At 36.7% G+C, this 19,962-nt stretch overlaps 1 protein-coding gene and 1 long non-coding RNA gene across 3 annotated transcripts in view; one reads left to right on the plus strand and one right to left on the minus strand.

Moving 5' to 3' along the window:
• The window catches only part of LOC110679629, a 427,025-nt gene that overhangs the window by 388,060 nt on the left and 19,003 nt on the right, over positions 1 to 19,962 (minus strand). The window lies entirely within an intron of this gene.
• LOC5563958 (glucose dehydrogenase [FAD, quinone]) lies at positions 424 to 16,011 on the plus strand. The gene is made up of 3 exons (XM_001648257.2): positions 424 to 803; positions 2,000 to 2,230; positions 14,382 to 16,011. Exons 1-3 carry the CDS (start codon positions 641 to 643, stop codon positions 15,872 to 15,874), a joined length of 1,887 nt encoding a protein of 628 aa, XP_001648307.2. The 5' UTR covers positions 424 to 640; the 3' UTR covers positions 15,875 to 16,011.

Raw genomic sequence — 19,962 nt, forward strand, 5'->3', positions numbered from 1 at the left:
AAACTTTTTCTTACTTTCAATTTTCACTGCCACTGGGCATTAGAAACTTGAAGTGACTGCGATTTGTTTGTTAGGTTGCAATCATAATCAACATTGATTTTTCTTGCTACAAAGACCACTGCATTAAATTATAAGAAGAAGGTCCTTCAAATATCACCATGCTTCCTTTAAATGTTAAAGAAAAGAAATCACTCTAGTAGTCCAGTATAATTTTCAAATCTTACCACAGCCAATCAAAACCCTACCACCGCCCATGGCAGAAATACCGTCAAGTGGCGGTTCGCGCGCGCGCCAAAGCTGCGAAAAGATAGGGAGTCAAAGCGACTACCATCCCGTCTTGGGCGGACATCCAACGGATGGGTCAACGATGCTAATTTTCAAGTTCATGGATGGCTGTGGAGGCAATCGCGGACTCTAGCGCTTGGCGGAATTTTAGTCTTAATCGAGACGTCAACCGCGGCGGAAGGATTTACGGTTAGGAGAAAGACTTCCGAAAACACGACCGCTTCAGGCAATAATGTAAAATTCGACGGTGTCGCCAATAACGGTAGAATTTGAATCGCAATTAACAGCTCCGTAAAATCGGTGTCGAAACGCTAAACACGTCGGGTGATCGATCAATCAGCCTGAGACAGGTGAAATGGCATTTTCGGCCAAATTTTGTGTTTTGGCTCTTGCGATCGTGATTTTGTGCATCGGTTCCGGTGATGCGTTTTTCTTCTTGCTAAAATCGTTGGCTCACATCGGACGATATGACGACGGCTACGACGACCAATACAACTATGTGCAACCTACTTATGGAAGTAAGGCGACAGTTTGATCATTTAGCGTATTCAAAAGTGAAATTGGTAGCGTTGGCACGCGGCGTGCGCTAGAGAGAAGCTTGAATTAATTTGCATGATAAGGTTTTGTTTGTTTTATTAATAACTTAGCTTAGCTTAGCTTAGCTTAGACTGACTACACATATCAATGGTTGCTATTCCGTGATTGACCGAGGTCAGTGAAAATGCACAAAGAATCAACTAGAAGATCGGCTGGGATTGGCCAAAATCTTCTTCAGTGTGCATAATTCAGTGCCTCTATTTATACATGGTCAATAACGGCGCCGGCCACGTCCTTGCAGTCAGGTGGGATTGGGGGAAGGAATGTTAGTGTGTAACCTTTGCTATTTGGAGACCGTGTTTGCCTCTGCATCTCCACAAAGGTTACTGGGAGGGATGTTTGTTAATGGGGAGGATCGTTGGGTCACAGGATTCACTTTGATAAGCGATTAGACCATGATAAATAATTATTTGTGAGCTATAAATATGCTTATATGTAAATATAAAATTTTCTATTTGGTGTGAACAATATCTATGTAGAGAAAAATTATGCCGACACTTGAGGTGACGAACCTATCAAAGTTTGTTGAATAAAGTGAACCTTTCGCAAGTCTACACTCGTAGTGTCGAACCATTCAAAGTTTTTTTTTTAATTACAAAAATGAAAGTTAAAGGAAAAAGGTGTTTTGAGTAAAAAAAATTGACGTAAATAATTTATGAATCAGAGTTTATGTCGACACTCACAGTGACGAACATTTCATAGTTTGTTGAAAAATTATTAAAGGTGCAATCATACATATTTTATAGATTAGATATAGTAGCATGAAACGAGCTCACCAATTGATCCGTCATCCTTGAGCAGCAACAATCCACTTTCAGCTTCACTCGTTTGCTCGGCTATATAAAAACACACAGAGAAAATAGGCGCGCGACCCGAGAGGGAAAACAACTGACGACTGCTCGGGCTTTCTTGACGCACTGCCAAGGAGCAAGCGTCAACGTCGAAAGATCAAAAAGAACTTATCGAACGCGGCACTTTTTCACTTTACTCGACCGATGCGTGACATGTTTGATCCTGTCCTCATCGCCGGCCCCCGCAGGAGCAAGCATCAAGGTCGAAGGATCAAACACAACTCGGTTTTGTTTGTTTTATTAATAACACATAAAAACGAAAACAGATCCACAGGTGAAGGAGATTCCGGAGTATGATTTTATTATCGTGGGAGCTGGTCCTGCCGGGTGTGTTCTGGCGAATAGGTTGTCCGAAAATGCGCGATGGAAGGTTCTTCTGTTGGAGGCGGGACCCGGAGAGAACGAATTGAACAACATTCCGATATTGACGACGTTTTTGCAGAATTCACAATACAACTGGGCCGATGTTGCGGAAGCTCAGAACGAGTCTTGCTGGGGTAAGTAATGTGTCTTTCAATTGGAGATATAAACCGACTCTTGAAGGCGATAATCATCCTAAACAGCATATGGGTGAAGCAGACAAACCCATAAATATTTGCGCGAAAACATAAGCATAAGCATAAGCATAAGCATAGATGACCGTACAATTCGTAGTTGCTACTCCGTGATTGACCAGAACAATCGAAGTTGCACAGGGAATTAATGAATGGGGCTTGGGATTAGCTTACCATTCTTCAATGTGCACAAATCGAGAGCTCAAATTTTAAAAGTCAATAACGGCGCCGGCCACGTCCTTACGGTCATCGGGGAAGGGAAGGAATGTTAGTGTGACTACCGTTGTTACTAGAGACCGAGATCACCTCTGCATCTCCACGGTTGTCATGGAAAGGATATTGGGTTAGTGGGTAAGGTATAGATCTGGGAGTCACCAATGGTAGGTGATGCGATCCATGATATAATTACGCCTAACCGAATTCACGAAATAATTCGATAATCGCATTGGACGCCGGACAAGTGTTCATCACTCGCCCTCGCAAGAGCAAGCGATGCGATCAATAGATCAAACACAACTAACGGATCACGCCACTTTTCACTTCACCCGACCGACGCGCGACATGTTTGATCCTGTCCTCATCGCCCGCCCCCGCAGGAGCAAGCGTCAAGGTCGAAGGATCAAACACAACTAACGGATCACGCCACTTTTCACTTCACCCGACCGACGCGTGACATGTTTGATCCTGCCCCCATCGCCCGCCCCCGCAGGAGCAAGCGTCAAGGTCGAAGGATCAAACACAACTAACGGATTACGCCACTTTTCACTTCACCCGACCGACGCGCGACATGTTTGATCCTGCCCTCATCGCCCGCCCCCGCAGGAGCAAGCGTCAAGGTCGAAGGATCAAACACAACTAACGGATCACGCCACTTTTCACTTCACCCGACCGACGCGCGACATGTTTGATCCTGTCCTCATCGCCCGCCCCCGCAGGAGCAAGCGTCAAGGTCGAAGGATCAAACACAACTCCCATAAATATTTGCGCGAAAACATTCGCACAAACAGACATTTTTGCACTGGTGCGGATTTAATTAGCTTATTTGACTGAATGTCAAGGACTAACTTGGGCATCAATCTGCTCAATCACAGCTGATGGCTTTATAAAATGTTTAGGTTCTAAATTTAAAGTGCGCTGATTGAAGGGTCAATTAAAATATTTTTGATATTGTGCAATCCATTGTATTAAAATCTGCTTGCAATTGTAATGATTTTATTAATTTTGTTAAAGTGACTATTTTGCCCTCCGAGATCATCTTCGATATTTTTTCATATATATTATTGATTATTTAGATTCTTTAAAAATTTGAAATCATTGGATGAATATAAAACTTGCACTTAAGCCTACTACTACAGGAATTTGAGGAAAAAAATTGAAACTTATGCCTTCATTTGTGATTTCACGTAAAGGTGATGTTCTACAAAGATGTTCCTATTTATTTATTTTTTGTCGGATTGGACGATAGAGTGACTTTTTGCAAAAAAAAGATAATCATCAACACTTTTTCATTAAAAGGAATTTTTATATAGTTTGTTATACAAAGTTGAAGATCATAACATTTTTAGCAGACTTTGAAAAAAACTTCCTTGACCATTCTAGAATATTTTTTGCTAATTGATGTAGGATGGTCCATCAAAAACAAGTTTTTGTGCTTGTTTTAATTATGAATCGTGGTTTACGGCCAACCAGCCGAGTGGAAGTTTAACAACTACCGAAAAGCTAAACATTACATATAATTTGCAATTGGATTAGATGGACAAATTGATGTGGACACATCAATTTGTCCATCTAATCCAATTGCAAATTATATGTAATGTTTAGCTTTTCGGTAGTTGTTAAGTTTTTGTGTTTTATTCTTTTTATTTCAATTATCTCAGGAAAGTTGTCTCCCCCCTTAAAGCTAATTAAAACGCATATTTTGAAGCCTGTACACACTTAATCGTAGAATTTAATTTCGGTAAACCTTAATGACGAATTCAGTCGGTAAAACATATTTTTACTGAAATCTCGTTCAATTTTGATAGATGGACAGACGATATTTTGCCACAACAATCAGCAAACAAATATTTTTACTGAATTTCGGCAAAGCACATCTGTCAAAACCAAAAAAATGAAAGCTGAAAGAATCAACTTGTGTTCGAATTGTTTTGATAAGTTTTTGGAAAGAGCGCGAGGAGAGCGCCTACATCTAAGTATTCATATAATGGCGTAAAATTGTGCACAAGAATAAATCATTTTGTCGAATCAGCAATAGTTAAAGCTATTTTTATTACATTTTAGGAATTTTTCCTGGAACTACTATTCCTTGCAAAGTGCAGCACAAAATGGTCGAGTTTTGCTTCAAAAGGAAAAGAACACAATTTCTCAACAATTTCTGGCCCAATAAAGCATAATTTATTTAGTTGAAATAAATTTGTTTTATGATTAAAATGTTTGTTCATTGTTTTCCTTTGGTTCTTTTACCAATAAAGAAAAGCAATAATCATTTGCCAAATTTCGGTAATGGTGTGCCGAGATTTTCGGCAATGGATTACCGATCTTTTCGTCGAATTTTGACAATTGTTTTTGCCGGCGAAATAAATTAAGTGTGTAGATTGATACAATTTTACCGGTAAATCGTTATAAACATTTTTCTTTTGAAATACAAACATTTTTCTTCAATGTCGATATGATGGGCACACAAAAAGGATTTTATTTTGCATGACAATTATTTTCTTTCGGGCTAAAATGTGAATAAAAATATGATTTTGTTTCATACTCTAATATTAATTTTAGGTTTCGTAGCCGAGCGGTTAGCTACCAAGCATTTAGCCAAATTGAACCAAGGAGTGTGGATTCGATTCCCGCTTTAGTCCAGAAAAATTTTCGTCAGAAACGTATTTCGACTGTGCCACTTGGCGTTGTTGCTTGCTACGAAGGGCAAATCGTCCACTGGAAGCATTAACGTGTCGGTGTATGTGTGAAAACTTCTTCCAAATTTTCCTCACAGTTGAATTTCTTGACGTGGCTCTCCCTAAACTTCCTTTTGATTTGCAATTCACCAACTTCTTCGAAAAACATTCTGATTGGAAGGAACGAATTATTTGCGATTTGCGGTAATTGAATCGGTGAAGAAGTAATTTATATACCGTAGTAGATTAGTAGATTATGTCTTCTGATTATGATGCTGACTTTCTAGTCTAGATCAAGGAAAATAACTATGTACATGATCACGTCATAAATATTTTGAGTATTTAAGGCTACAATTTAGGATAGCCACGCCAGCAAGTTTAATTCGGTGATATCATTGACATCTGTTCAGACACTATCGTCATGCCAACAATTCTTTTTTTGGTTTGTTTCAACTAAATAAAAATGTGAAAAATATATATTTTCTACAACAAAAAAGTATATAACTCTTCATCGGAAAAAATCCATGTATCTACAGGCTTCAAAATATGCGTTTCAATTAGCCCTAAAAGTGATGTAAAGACAAATTGCTAAGAAACCAGAAAAAAATAGAATGCAAAAACCTATTTTCGATGAGCCAACCTAACTGCCCATAACTGCATATTTGTAATATTCGACAAAAGTAGGCATCGAGTAATTGGAATACCAAGTGTGCATTGTTTTAAGGCGGTATGGCAAGGAACTGAAATTTCTAAAAATTACCAAGAACTGAAAAGTGTTTATTTGAGACTGAAATTTTGTAAGGCTTATATTGCATATTGGGTGAGTAGTCAGAAAACAGTTCTGATAGAAATTTAATTGCTACTACACTATGGGCTTCGTGGCCGTACGGTTAGCGGCGTCAGTCGATTAGGCGTATTGTGCCATGAAGTGTGGGTTCGATTCCCGCTCCAGTCGATGAAAACTTTTCGTCAAACGAAAAATTCATCACTGGGCTATTGGGTGTTCTGTTTTGCCCGTTGCCTAATGTCCGTGATTATCCAGTCTGTGCAACATTTGACTGAAGATGCTGTACATTGTCTTTTTTATGAGGCTCATGTATAATATCTATGTGACTGTTATGCGGTTACAATTGTCAATGTTACAAAACAAGTTGGTATTTTTTTTCGAACTTTCTAGAACCATCTGATAGATTTCAGTAAGTTGATCGAAAGTATTTATCTTTTGATAAATCACTTGATGACTCTTCACGGTATTAACTCAAAACTGTCAAAAATATCGAATGTGACAAATATGCAGTTATGTGCAGTGAATTTATTAGCGGAAAATACTCTAAAATGGTCAATTTAAGAGCTAAAAACAATTTTCTTTGTCAAATCTGTTTAAAATTTTCTGATAATTTACTTTTTAGAACAATCTATACTAATATTCCAGTATATAAAAAAGTTTTAATCATTATCCTTCTTTACAAAAGGCCACCCTAATTTCCGTACCGACCAAAACATTTGTGTGTTCCTAAACATTGTAGAACATCACTTTTACGTAAAACCACAAATAAAAGCACTTGGGGACGGACCTGGTTTAGTGGTTAGAACACTCGCCTCTCACGCCGAGGACCTGGGATCGAATCCCATCCCCGACATAGTCACTAAAAATTTCAGTGACGACTTCCTTCGGAAGGGAAGCCCGAGATGAAAACTAGCCTAGGGCTAAAAAGTTCGTTGGTCCCGAGATGAACTAGCCTAGGGCTAAAAATTTCGTTAATAAAGATAGAAAAAAAAATAGAAAAATAAAAGCAGCAGTTACATCTTTCGTCCTAAAACCCAAATCCGTCCATCTGTGCAATGTCCAACAAAATTACTTTTAAAAATTGAAATTCTTTTGAAGAGTGTTACGTTATTGAGTTGGTATGTTAGCATGCGTTGTTCAAATGTCATGAAACTAATTTTCAATGAGCGTGTAAGAGAGGAATTACCGTAAAATTGTTCGCTTTTACCATCATAAAGGCGTATCTGCAGAGATCGATTATCTTGTTAGTTCCTCCAAAAATGTTCCAATAAATCTCTTAGGAAATCCACGGTCCTCTAGGAATATAAATTCCTGTGCTTGTTCCGTGAGTTTCCTATAGTTTCCTCCAAGATTTTTGCTTAGTGTATCCCTTACAATTTAATCAATATATTAAATTTTCCAAGGAATTCCTCCAAGATTTTTATTTGAGACAAGTGGTTGTTGGAAATTGATTTGCACGTTTAATATATTGAACATTTTATGTACACAAATACATCGGAACACATCAGGAAAATAACTATGGAGGAATTTTCAAAACGCGATAGATCGTTCTCAAGCCATTTTGTGACATACAAACACCATTCCATTTTTATTTATATAGATTTCTCCTAAGAATACCATTAGAAATCACTTTAGAAATCCCTTTCAGAAGTTTTCAAAGAAGTCCTAAATAAATCCTTCCATTGATCTTGCTCAGGACTTCACAAATCTAAAGGGTAATTACTTTAATGATATTTCCAGCAACTACTCCAGAGATTCCTCCAGGGATTCCCTTAGGCTTCTTTCATTTCTTAAGGAAAGAATTTTCTAATAATACTCTCTGGGATTTCTCTATAAGTTCATCCTGTGTATCTTCCAAGCACTTTCCTTTTGCCAAAATTTACATTCTGGATTTCCTTCATATTTTAACCAGGTAATAATCCTTTATTCCAGAGATTTCTCCTTTCAAATCTCGTCAGCCATGGAACTAAAACGATTATTCATTAAAAAGAGCTCCCAATTAAAAATAAAGGGCCCATATAGCCGTAGCGGTAAACGCGCAGCTATTCAGCAAGACCAAGCTGAGGGTCGTGGGTTCGAATCCCACTGGTCGAGGATCTTTTCGGGTTGGAAATTTTCTCAACTTCCCAGGGCATACAGTATCTTCGTACCTGCCACACGATATACGCATGCAAAAATGGTCATTGGCATAGTAAGCTCTCAGTTAATAATTGTGAAAGTGCTCATAAGAACACTAAGCTAGATGCAAGCTCTGTCCCAGTGGGAACGTAATGCCGAAAATAAGAAGCTCTCATTTAATAGCTAAAAAATTTATATTAAATTAATTAACTCATTACGCGTGGTAGAGATGGACAAATTATGGGTGAAATTATGAAAAAATCCACGTGCTCGGCTGGGATTTGAACCCAGGACTCTTGTATGCTAGACGAGCGCTTTACCAACTAAGATACCGAGCCACTTGGTGACCCAATAACTGAACTGCCGTGAATCACAAGTCAGTCCCATCTGTAAAAAGTAGGCATTGAGAAAATGGGGTGTGAAGTTTCCAAACTCGTTTTCCATACGAATATCAAGAAAAATCCAGCGGATTGGAACAGGTTCAGATCTTAATGAAACTTTCACAATTTGCTTTTCATTACGATATCTTTCTGAGAAAAATATAAAAATGATCAAAACAAGGTTCATTTTTGTGTTGCACGGTACGGAAATCTGTAGTGGGACTGATGTGCGGTTACTTTTCATTATGGGACAATTTGACTTGCTATTTTTTTCCTACTTTTTCCGAACAAATCTTATTATCTCATTAGGGCAGCTGAAAGAGTATTGAAAGATATGTTGTAAACTGAACTCAACTCAATTTTGACGAAAATGCAGATGGGACTGACTTGCGATTCACGGCAGTGAATTGGTTACAAGTTTTAAAATTAAAATCCCTACAGACCACGCGGACCCCTTTCATAACCCATATCCATCCATCTCATGTTAACTACATACGCGGGAAGAGCGAGTGCGATTTATTTAGTGTTGAAACTGTTTGCCTATCGTACCTACATCGCTTTGTTATGTTTTGTCCCAAGTATGTTAAGTCCAGGATTCCTTACAAGAAAAATATTGTTGGAGAAATACCAGAAAATAAACTATTTTAAATCTTAAGTTCTTGATGAGCTCCTAAAGAAGTTAGTTTCAGGGATCTCTGAAAACTGGACCATTGAGAAGGATGCTTCAAAGATGCTACAGATAAAATGCTACAATAATTGTTGAAAAAATTGTTAGAATTCGGCAGAAAAAAGATTGGCGTTTTTGTATAGGAATAATCGAAGGAAGAACTGGAATAATTGCTGTAGCACTTTGTAAACTCTAACTGAACTTATAATAGAAATGTTTGACAATAGTTTGTAGGAGCAGTTCCAGGATTTATTTTATGTAATCCCTAGAGAACTCTTGTAGAAAAATATTTGAGTAGCTTCATAAGGAATCACTGTGCGAAATCATTTTTTTATCTATATTAACAAGATTCTTAGCCCTGGGCTAGTTTTTCTCGGGACCAACGGCTTTACTTCCCTTCCAAATAAAGTGGTCACTGAATTTTGTTGGTGACTATCTCTGAGATGGGATTCAATCCCAGGTCCTCGGCGTAAGAGGCGTGTGTTCTAACCACTACACCAATCCCCTGTACGAAATCATTGAAAAATCCTGGAGTAAAAAAATCCCCAACAGATTTTCCAAAATATGTACTTAAGAAATCGGCGGAAAACTCATGGAAGTATGGTGCCTTTCCTGGAATTAGCTTTGTAAAAAAATCTTGATCAATTCATGATGGAATTTTTAAAGTAATATGTGAGGAAATACCTAAAGTAGTTTCTGAAAAATCTGAACTAATGGAGAAATTGTTGCAGGATTAACTAGAAAAATCCTTGGTTGAAAAACTCCACAATAATCTTTAGTTTTTTTTTTCATGGAAAATCTCTTGAAGTAAGAGCTAAATACAACGTTGGAAGAATCTTTGAAGGAAATTTCTGATAGAATATTTGAAGGGGATTTCCGAAGCATTCTCTGTATAAGATGAATCTGCGTTGAACTGTTGATAGATTCTCTAAAGCAAAATTGTGGAGGAATTCATCCATCTTATGAGAAATCACTTGAGACATTTCTGGACGCATTCTTGGGTGAATTTCTTCAGTGAATCTACAGAGGGACTTTTGAAGGATCCCTGTTATAGTCCCTAAAGATATTTCATTTTGTGGGCTTCATAGCCGTGCGGTTAGCGGCGTCAGTCGTTTAGGCGTAATGTGCTACGGAGTGTGGATTCGATTCCCACCCCAGTCGAAGAAAACTTTTCGTCAAACGAAAAATTCTTCACTGGTCCACTGGTCGTTACGTGTGTCCGTTGTCTAATGTTAGTTATGTTCAGTCTGTGCAGCCTATGGCTGAAGACGGTGCAATTTGTCTTTTTTTTTATTTCTGAAGAAATTCCTGATGAATCTGTGAAAAACATCCTGAAGAACCTGTTAAAGGGTCGCGTGAGAATTTCTGGAGGAATCTCTAGTCTCCTCACCATGTATTTATAACAGAATTCTTGCAGACGCTCCATATTGATTACCCAAGGGATTTTTTTTTTCGAAAATTTCCATTGAATTGCACTATTTTCTTTTATTAAATGTTTAATATTTTATCAAAAACTCCACCAGGGTTGCCCTTTCTACCAGGAATTATGAAGGGTATTCAAATAAACGTATAACCAGAACTTTTTTGATTTTTTGTTATATAATTACAATAATTTACCTAGGATTTATCCAACGATTAATCCAATTTTTGAAGAAGTTCTTCCAAATTTATTGGGGTTACTCATTTGTAATTTACAAACATTTTGTGATGAAACATGTTAAAAGACTATTATTCTTTAGTGCGATTTTTAGCATTAGACTATTACTTCTAGGAGCAAAACCCTGACTTTTCTTTTCACAAAAAACGTCATTGGAATTTTAGGGCCATGAGCAATGCTGTTGAATGTCAAAGTTTTTGATAGATCGAAATGCTTAATGTTCATTTTATAAAGTGGACATCTTGTTTATGATATATGGGGAGATCCCCGGACACTTAAGGTGAAGATAAATCGAAGCCAAACTGCTAATTTTCAAGAGCACGGATCTGGAGAACCAAAAATTCGTTTAAGCTGAAAACGTAATCGATTGGTCACTAGCTGGTGGTGACCAATCGATTAGGATTTTAGCTCAAACGGATGATTGGTTCTCCAGATCTGTGCTCTTGAAAATTTGAACTTTGGCTTCGATTCATCTTCACCTCAAGCCACTAAATTCATAATTCGAAAAATATTGATTTTGTGGGCTCGTGTTACCCATTTATGATTAATATTATCATTTTTATAGCGTACAAAAATAAATTTGAAAATATAAATATGAATTTTGACACTGCATTTCGATGATGTATTTAAGTACCAAATTGATCGATCTTGAAAGGTGGCACCCAATACCGGACACGATCTGGAAATGCCTCGAATTCTCAAAATTTAAACATCATTGAATGTGCACACTATAGGAATAGTTTATAATTACCAATTCAATGCACTTGCAACATTGACAAGAATTGAGTTTTTCTTAGTTTGCAAGATGCCTATCAAAAACCTTTTCCATATATGATGAAAAATAGCACATTTTACGATGTTTCTGAATGTTCATTCTTCTAAATTTTATTGCATGTTTGATACCATGATCGACGGAACCCATGAAAAATGAAAGTATTTTGAGACACTGACGCAATAATTACAAAGATAACATATAACAAATCAAGCTGTCCGAAACTGAGCGACAGGAGGTGCTTAGCGAAAATTGTAATTTGTCCATATTTAGTTCAATTATGGTACAAACTACATTCATACTATTAAATTAGGATTATGTTCGATCATGCATGCATGATCCATAGTATTTTTTTTCATATTTAAAATAATTACTAAATAGGCTCAAAATTAAGAAAATACGTCAATTTTTAAAGATTTTCAAACTTTTCTTCTTTTTTAAAAAGGCATGCATATTTCAAGGATGTGTTATTCTACGCAAACTTTAGTCTACATAATAGCTTTCTTTTCTACAAATACACCATCTTGATTGGACCATGATTTCTCAAAGTTTCGACTTTGTCCGGTATTGGGTGCTGCCGGCACTGGGGGATCTCCCCCTATCTTTTTTATTTATTGATAAAATCGTAATCGGCTTTCTGTGCATCATTCAACTATCTATTATTCTGCAATGTTATGAAAATATAAAAACTTACAAAATGCTAACCTAGGCCAATAAATTCAAAATTAAAAAAAATATTGATTTTATGTGATCCTGTTACCTATTTTTGATAAATATTATCATTTTTGTAGCGTACAAAAATAAATTTGAAAATGAATTATAGTACCAAATTGACTAATCATAAAAAGTGGCACCCAATACCGGACACAATCTGGAAATGGCTCGTTATCTGTAAATTTGTACATCATTGAATGATTTTACTCCAGCAATGGTATTACATAGCCATTTAGTTTCCAAGATGCCTATTAAAAACTTCTTTCATATATGACGAAAAATAACAGATTTTAAGATGTTGTTCTGTATGTTCCTTGTTTTTATTTTTATTGCATGTTTGATACCATGATCGACGGAATCCATGACAAATGAATGTATTTGACACTGGTTCAAAAATTACAAATATATCATTAAACAAATCAAGCTGTCAGAAATTGGGGCACACGAGGTGCTTGCTCAAAATGGTAGTTTAACCACATTTAGTTTAAATTTCATTCATACTTTCAAATTATGATTATATTCGATCATGCTTGCGTGATCTAAACTATTTTTGCATATTCAAAATAATTACTAATCAAGCTAAAATTTAAGGCGATACGTCAATTTTATAATTATTTTCAAAAATCTTCATTTTTTTTTTTTAAATGCGTGCATTTAGTTGAAAACACGAGCGAAATATTATAGATTGAATTATTTAACATTTTTTTCAATCATTCACCTCGAGATGGCTGCCCGAAAAGATCATAGTGGAGAGAGAAAAACAGTCAAGCAGTTTGTGAACCTTTGATAGCGCAACGCCTGATGGTATTGATGCTGCTGCTGCTTTGTGTTTTGGTTGATTGGCAGAATCGATGAACTGTGGTAAATAGTGGTCACAGTTCCCAAGCCTAGATACGAGTAACCTACACTGAAGAAGACTGCAAGTGCTAGTCGAAACACGCGTATCTGTCAAAGATAACATTTCGGGCAGTATTCAAAGGTACTTTTAAGTTTCTCTATTTTAACGTGAAAAATAATACAATTTTACCACATTTACTAATGTAACACTTTTTAAATGGCTAGCAAAAATTGTTAATTTTATCACCCAGAAATAGGTGATAAACCCTAATTTTTCTATTAATTTAATCATAATATTCAAGTTCATGAAATTTATTAACATTTGGAGGACATTTGGGACTTTTCATGAAAATATCGAGTTAGAGAAGTAATTTCCAATAGGAAACTCGAACAGATCGCATCGAGTTAGAGAGGTATCAAACCACGCTATATTATTGAAGGAACCGTGCATGCCATCGAGTTAGGGGAAATATCGAGATACATAATATCGAGTAAGGGAGAGTTAACTGTATATTATTACTTCCGTTAGGACATACTTTAAATTTTAAAACTCTACTCATATAAGTTCCATTTAAATTTTAACTATATTTTCTCTAAAAAAAAGTCAATGTAGAAATGATTCTATGATATCTGGAAAATTGTTGCTCCAAAAATAATTTGATTTATTTTAGCAGGCTTCTGATTGATGACTATCGAAGAACAAACTTTTTTTGGAAATAAAAATTATAGATTGTCGAATTGTCCAATCAACTTTTAATAATCATTGATTTTTATAACCTCCAAAAATCGACCGTTCTTAACGTTGTACCTTATTAATGTGAAATTTAATTAATTTATTGATTTTTTTTATTAAGACAACATTGTACAACATTAGTCGAACAATGTACAGAAAACCGATTGCGATTTTATTGATAAATTAAAAAGATTTTACATGTACAAGATGTCCACTTTATAAAATGAACAGTCTTTATGGCGCTCTCCCATGCGGAATACAGCATCAGCAAATATGGCCGACTGATAGTAATTCAGAAATGATCACCATGGAAAGCTTTTTCCACAGGGATGGAAGATATTCGCAATATTCAATTAATATAGTGTGGTATTCATGGCATTAAACAGCACTGGTCATGAGTACGAAAATGGTATTTGATCCAAAGATCACGGCGTAATTAAATAGATTCGCTTTTATTCGTAATTAAATTGATGCCTTATGTTTGTACAACGTTCTGATACAATGCAACTCCAACATTGAGATTATATTGTATTTTCAGGTATGATTGACCAACGGTGCAGCATACCCCATGGCAAAGGACTTGGCGGCTCTACGCTCATCAACTACATGATGTACACACGAGGTAATCCAGCCGATTACGATCGATGGGCTGCAATGGGAAACCCAGGTTGGTCGCACAACGAAGTTTACCCGTACTTTCTGAAAACCGAACGTGCATCGCTGCGAGGACTGGAAAACTCCTCTTATCACGGATACGACGGAGAACTCAGCGTTGAGTTTCCACCGTTTCGCACCGATCTGGCCCGGACCTTCGTAAAAGGCGCCCGAGAAATTGGCCACAAGAAGATCGATTACAATGGGAAAGGTCAGCTTGGAGTGTCCTACGTACAAACGAACACAATCAATGGAATGCGTCAGACTGCGTATCGTGCATTGATCGAACCTATTCTGGCCAACCGACCGAATTTACATGTGAAGGCTTACAGTAGAGTGACAAAGATCTTGATTAATCCAAACACCAAAAGTGCGTATGGAGTAACCTATACGAAAAACTTCCGAAATTTCGACATACACGCTCGCAAGGAGGTTATCGTTACTGCAGGAGCCATAAATACACCGCAGCTATTGATGCTATCTGGAATCGGTCCTGAAGATCTACTCCAAGATATTAAAGTTCCGGTAGTGCAGAAACTTCCAGTGGGGCAGAATATGATTGACAGCATTGTATTCAATGGATTGACATTCGTATTGAACGAAACTGGACGCGCTTTACTCACCGATAGCAGATTCCAATTGAACTCTATAGCAGATTACTTCAACGGTCAAGGTCCCTTGACAGTTCCAGGAGGGGTGGAAGCTGTCGATTTCTTGCAAACCAGTCGTGCTGATCAACCGGGTGTACCAGATGTTGCAGTAATTTTCTCAACGGGATCTTTGGTTTCTGACGGAGGACTTGGGTTGCGCAGTGGAAAACGGATAAAGACAAGCTTGTACAATAAGGTTTATAAACCATTGGAGACCTTGCCGAACGATCAGTGGACTGCTACCGTTGCATTACTTCATCCTAAATCCAGGGGCTACATTAAGCTGCGGAATGCAAATCCATTCAACAGTCCTAAGATACACACAAACTATCTGACGGAGGACGATGATGTTGAAACTTTGCTCGAGGGAATCAAAGAAGCGGTACGGCTTTCGAAATCTCCCTCGATGAAGCGTTACGATGCACGTGTGCTTGGAATTCCACTTCCCAACTGTAAGCAATACGAGATTAGCGATGACGACTATTGGCGATGCGCTATACGGACGCTTTCCAGTACGGCATATCAGCAGCTCGGCACATGCAAAATGGGACCTCAGGGCGACCCAACGGCTGTAGTTTCCTCGGATTTGGAAGTACACGGCGTAGAAAATCTAAGGGTCGCCGATGTGAGCGTTGTTCCAACTACAATTTCCGGACACTCCGCTGCCATCGACTATATGATTGGCGAGAAGGCGGCTGACCTGATCAAACAACGATGGAATATGTGATTGAAATAGAATACTGCCCATTTGTTTATCTGAGAATCGCTTCATCTGAGATATTAAGAATCTTACAATGTAAGATGTAACGTTTAAGAATAAGTAAGATAATTTATTGCATTTTTTAGAAATAAATGATACCGATACACAAATTGATAATACTAGTCCGAAAGATCCCTTAAATTTGTTTAAAATCTCAGTTGCAGCAACATTTTGAGGCACCCTATCGCAAAAACATCGCTACCCTCCGATCGGTAATTTATTCAACCCAGCGCGCATCACCATAACCACGAAGAAGTTCCTAATGTATTACGGAACGACCACCCACTACAGAAAGCACACAATTTAAGTGACCCAGCATTTTTATTCACAAGATGGTTGTTAACCAGCCACCCTTCAGTTTCATAACATTTGCTCTACAGACGATATAAATTTAGTGCATTTTCAGTCTCCTTGCCATTCTGCTGCAGAACGGCACCCCTTTTCAAACGTTGTTATATTTTTAAAGGGCTGGACGTATTTCCACCCGTTAAGATACAGTGATTAGTGAATTGGCAGGTCCGTATATTATACCAGAATGGATATGAAACGTTTTGGTCTTAATGATTGCTGCACTATTATAAATTTGGCAATTTAAACAGTTTATCAGGTTTCTCGAAAGGATTTTTATAGTTTTTTTTTTCATTATCTTTATTAACGAGATTTTTAGTCCTGGGCTAGTTCATCTCAGGACCAACGGCTTTACTTCCCTTCCGAAGTAAGTCGTTACTATAATTTTGACGTCATAAGTGACTACCTCGGGAAGGGTATTAAATCCCAATCCCTCGGCGTGATAGGCGTGTATTTTAACCACTACACCAGGTTCAACGCCCAGATTTCTATAGTTGATGAAACATACCCAAAATTTTATCTTAAACATCAGAATATGTAAGCTCAAGTTTAATAAACCCATTGCACAGTGGGCAAAAACCGACCCAAAATCGCACTTATTTCGTGCCGCTGATTTCAGGAGGTGGGAAATATCTATTTTCATTGAAAAACATGCGAGGATTCGAATGGCGCCATTTACATTCACCGCACGCCATCGGAAGTACCTCATTTTGCCCCATTTTCCCCTTTCTGATATGAAAACTATAGTTTTTAAGAGTTTATTTGCTTCTGCTGATTAAAATCGATGAATTATATAATTGAAAACCCATCGGCAAACCAAATATGTATATGAAAAATAATATTTTTGGACAAACTTGACCAATGTACCAGTTTACCCCTTTTCCCCCAATAATTTAGACATTTTGATAGTTTCAATAAATTCCTCAAAACTGACACTTGATTCACAATTCATAACTGGCAAACCCTTCCATTAAAAGTTTGCGAAATGGACTAAGGGATATATTGAACTATGCGGACCACGACGAATAGCTCATTTTACCCCTTTTACCCTAATATTTCTTCATATATGGCAGTTTTACGATATTTCATATTACTGCCGCCAGTTTTTCAATTCAAACCGACAAATCCTATTGTAAAACAGTAGTATGTGAAAGCGACATATGCGTGAATCATGGTTTACGAACCATGATAAATAGCTCATTTTGCCCCTTTTCCCCTATAATAAGCTTTATACGAAGATTTACTATTTTTCTGAATACTGCTTTTGTAAAATAGCAGTATTTCTAAATACTACTTTTGTAAAATAGTATGGAAATTTGACAGAAGCATATATCAAGCTTAGCCATTTTAGCCATTTTACCCCTTTTCCCCTAATATTTCTTTATATATGGCAGTTTTACGATATTTCATATTACTGCCGCCAGATTTTCAACTCAAACTACCGTAAAACGGGGTAACTTTGATAGTTTTTTTTCGAAAAAAAAACTTAAATATTTACGCATGCTGATTCAAAGAATTATAATTTATATTTTTAAAACAAGTACTGGTATCCTCACTATCGATTGCAGTTGATAGATTTCCAAAAGATATATTCTTAATGAATATATAATTTTTCATATAATCGAAAGTCGGTTTTCTTTTTACTGGTAACTTTGATAATGGAGCATCAATCGAACAAAATTGGATGAATTACGGAACATTTGTAGGGCATTGCATACCTTTAGGCGTTTAACGCTATATGGAAATTTCTGACTTAGGTTACAGAAATGGTCCCAGTTTGTAAAAATAGTTTACGCTAAGGGTTTTGAGACCGAATTCGAGTTCTACTATAACAAGGCTATCAAGTTTAAGTGACGAATTCTTTATGACTTCATCAAATAGTGATCGTAGAACAGATTGTTTGAGAGCATTTCAAAATTGCTAAAATTTTATAAATTTTCCATATTTGCATATAAATCCTCATATATACCTAATTCCAACGAAAATAGCTTTAACATGAAGTGTCATACTAATACTCTTTACTTTTGCATACGTTTTGCTTAACAGATTAGCAGGAAGTTTGTTATTTCGTTTAGTATGTTGAGAGTCTCGCACTATCAAAGTTACCCGCATTATCAAAGATACCCCGTTTTACGGTACCAAATTCTTTCACAATACAGTAAGTAAGAGCAACATATGCGTGAATCATGATTTACGAATCATGGTAAATAGCTCATTATGCCCCTTTTCCCCTATAATTAGCTATATACGAAGATTTACTATTTTTCTGAATACTGCAGTTAGATTTTAAACTTTAAACATATAATTTATTCTGTAAAATAGTATAGGAATTTGACAGATGCATATATCAAGCCTAGCGTACCATGATAAATAGCCCATTTAACCCCTTTTCCCCTACACTTCGATACATATGGAAGTTTAACGATATTTCACATTACTGCCGCTAGATTTCCAAACACATTATGACCTTTCGTTTTTTGTATTAGTTATAATTGTACATTGAGAATTTCAAAAGATTGAGTCTTAGAATTTTAAAAGATTGGGCCTTAGCCCCGTGGCTAGATTGCTGTACACATATTTTATTTCGAAAGGATTTGGTTGTTTTAAGATTAAAATCTAACTGAAGTATTCAGAAAAATAGTAAATCTTCGTATAAAGCTAATTATAGGGGAAAAAGGGCAAAATGAGCTATTTACCATGGTTCGTAAATCATGATTCACGCATATGTTGCTTTTACTTACTGTATTGCGAAAGGACTTGGTAGTTTGAGTTGAAAATCTGGCGGCAGTAATATGAATTATCGTAAAACTGCCATATATGAAGAAATATTATGGGAAAAGTGGTAAAATGGGTAAAATGCACTATTCACCGTGGTACGCTAAGCTTGATATATGCATCTGTCAAATTTCCATACTGTACCATCCCTATTTTACAAAATAAATTATATGTTTAAAGTTTAAAATCTAACTGCAGTATTCAGAAATATAGTAAAACCTTCGTATAAAGCTAATTATAGGGGAAAAGGGGCAAAATGAGCTATTTATCATGGTTCGTAAACCATGATTCACGCATATGTCGCTTTCACATACTACTGTTTTACAATAGGATTTGTCGGTTTGAATTGAAAATCTGGCGGTAGTAATATTAAATATCGTAAAACTGCTATATATGAAGAAATATTAGGGGAAAAGAGGTAAAATGAGCTATTCGTCGTGGTCCGCATAGTTCGATATATCCCTTAGTCCATTTCGCAAACTTCTAATGGAAGGGTTTGCCAGTTATGAATTGTAAATCAAGTGTCCGTTTTGAGAAATTTATTGAAACTATCAAAATGTCTAAATTATAGGGGAAAAAGGGGTAAACTGGTACATTGGTCAAGTTTGTCCAAAAATATTATTTTTCATATACATATTTGGTTTGCCGATGGGTTTTCAATTATATAATTCATCGATTTTAATCAGCAGAAGCAAATAAACTCTTAAAAACTATAGTTTTCATATCAGAAAGGGAAAAATGGGGCAAAATGAGGTACTTCCGATGGCGTGCGGTGAATGAAAATGGCGCCATTCGATTCCTCGCATGTTTTTCAATGAAAATAGCTACTTCTCACCTCCTGAAATCAGCGGCACGAAATAAGTGCGATCTTGGGTCGGTTTTTGCCCACTGTGCATTGTATGCAAGAGAAACATAGTCAGTTCAAAACCATT

This window comes from Aedes aegypti, chromosome 3 (genome assembly GCF_002204515.2).
Source record: "Aedes aegypti strain LVP_AGWG chromosome 3, AaegL5.0 Primary Assembly, whole genome shotgun sequence".
Classification (NCBI taxonomy): domain Eukaryota; kingdom Metazoa; phylum Arthropoda; class Insecta; order Diptera; family Culicidae; genus Aedes; species Aedes aegypti.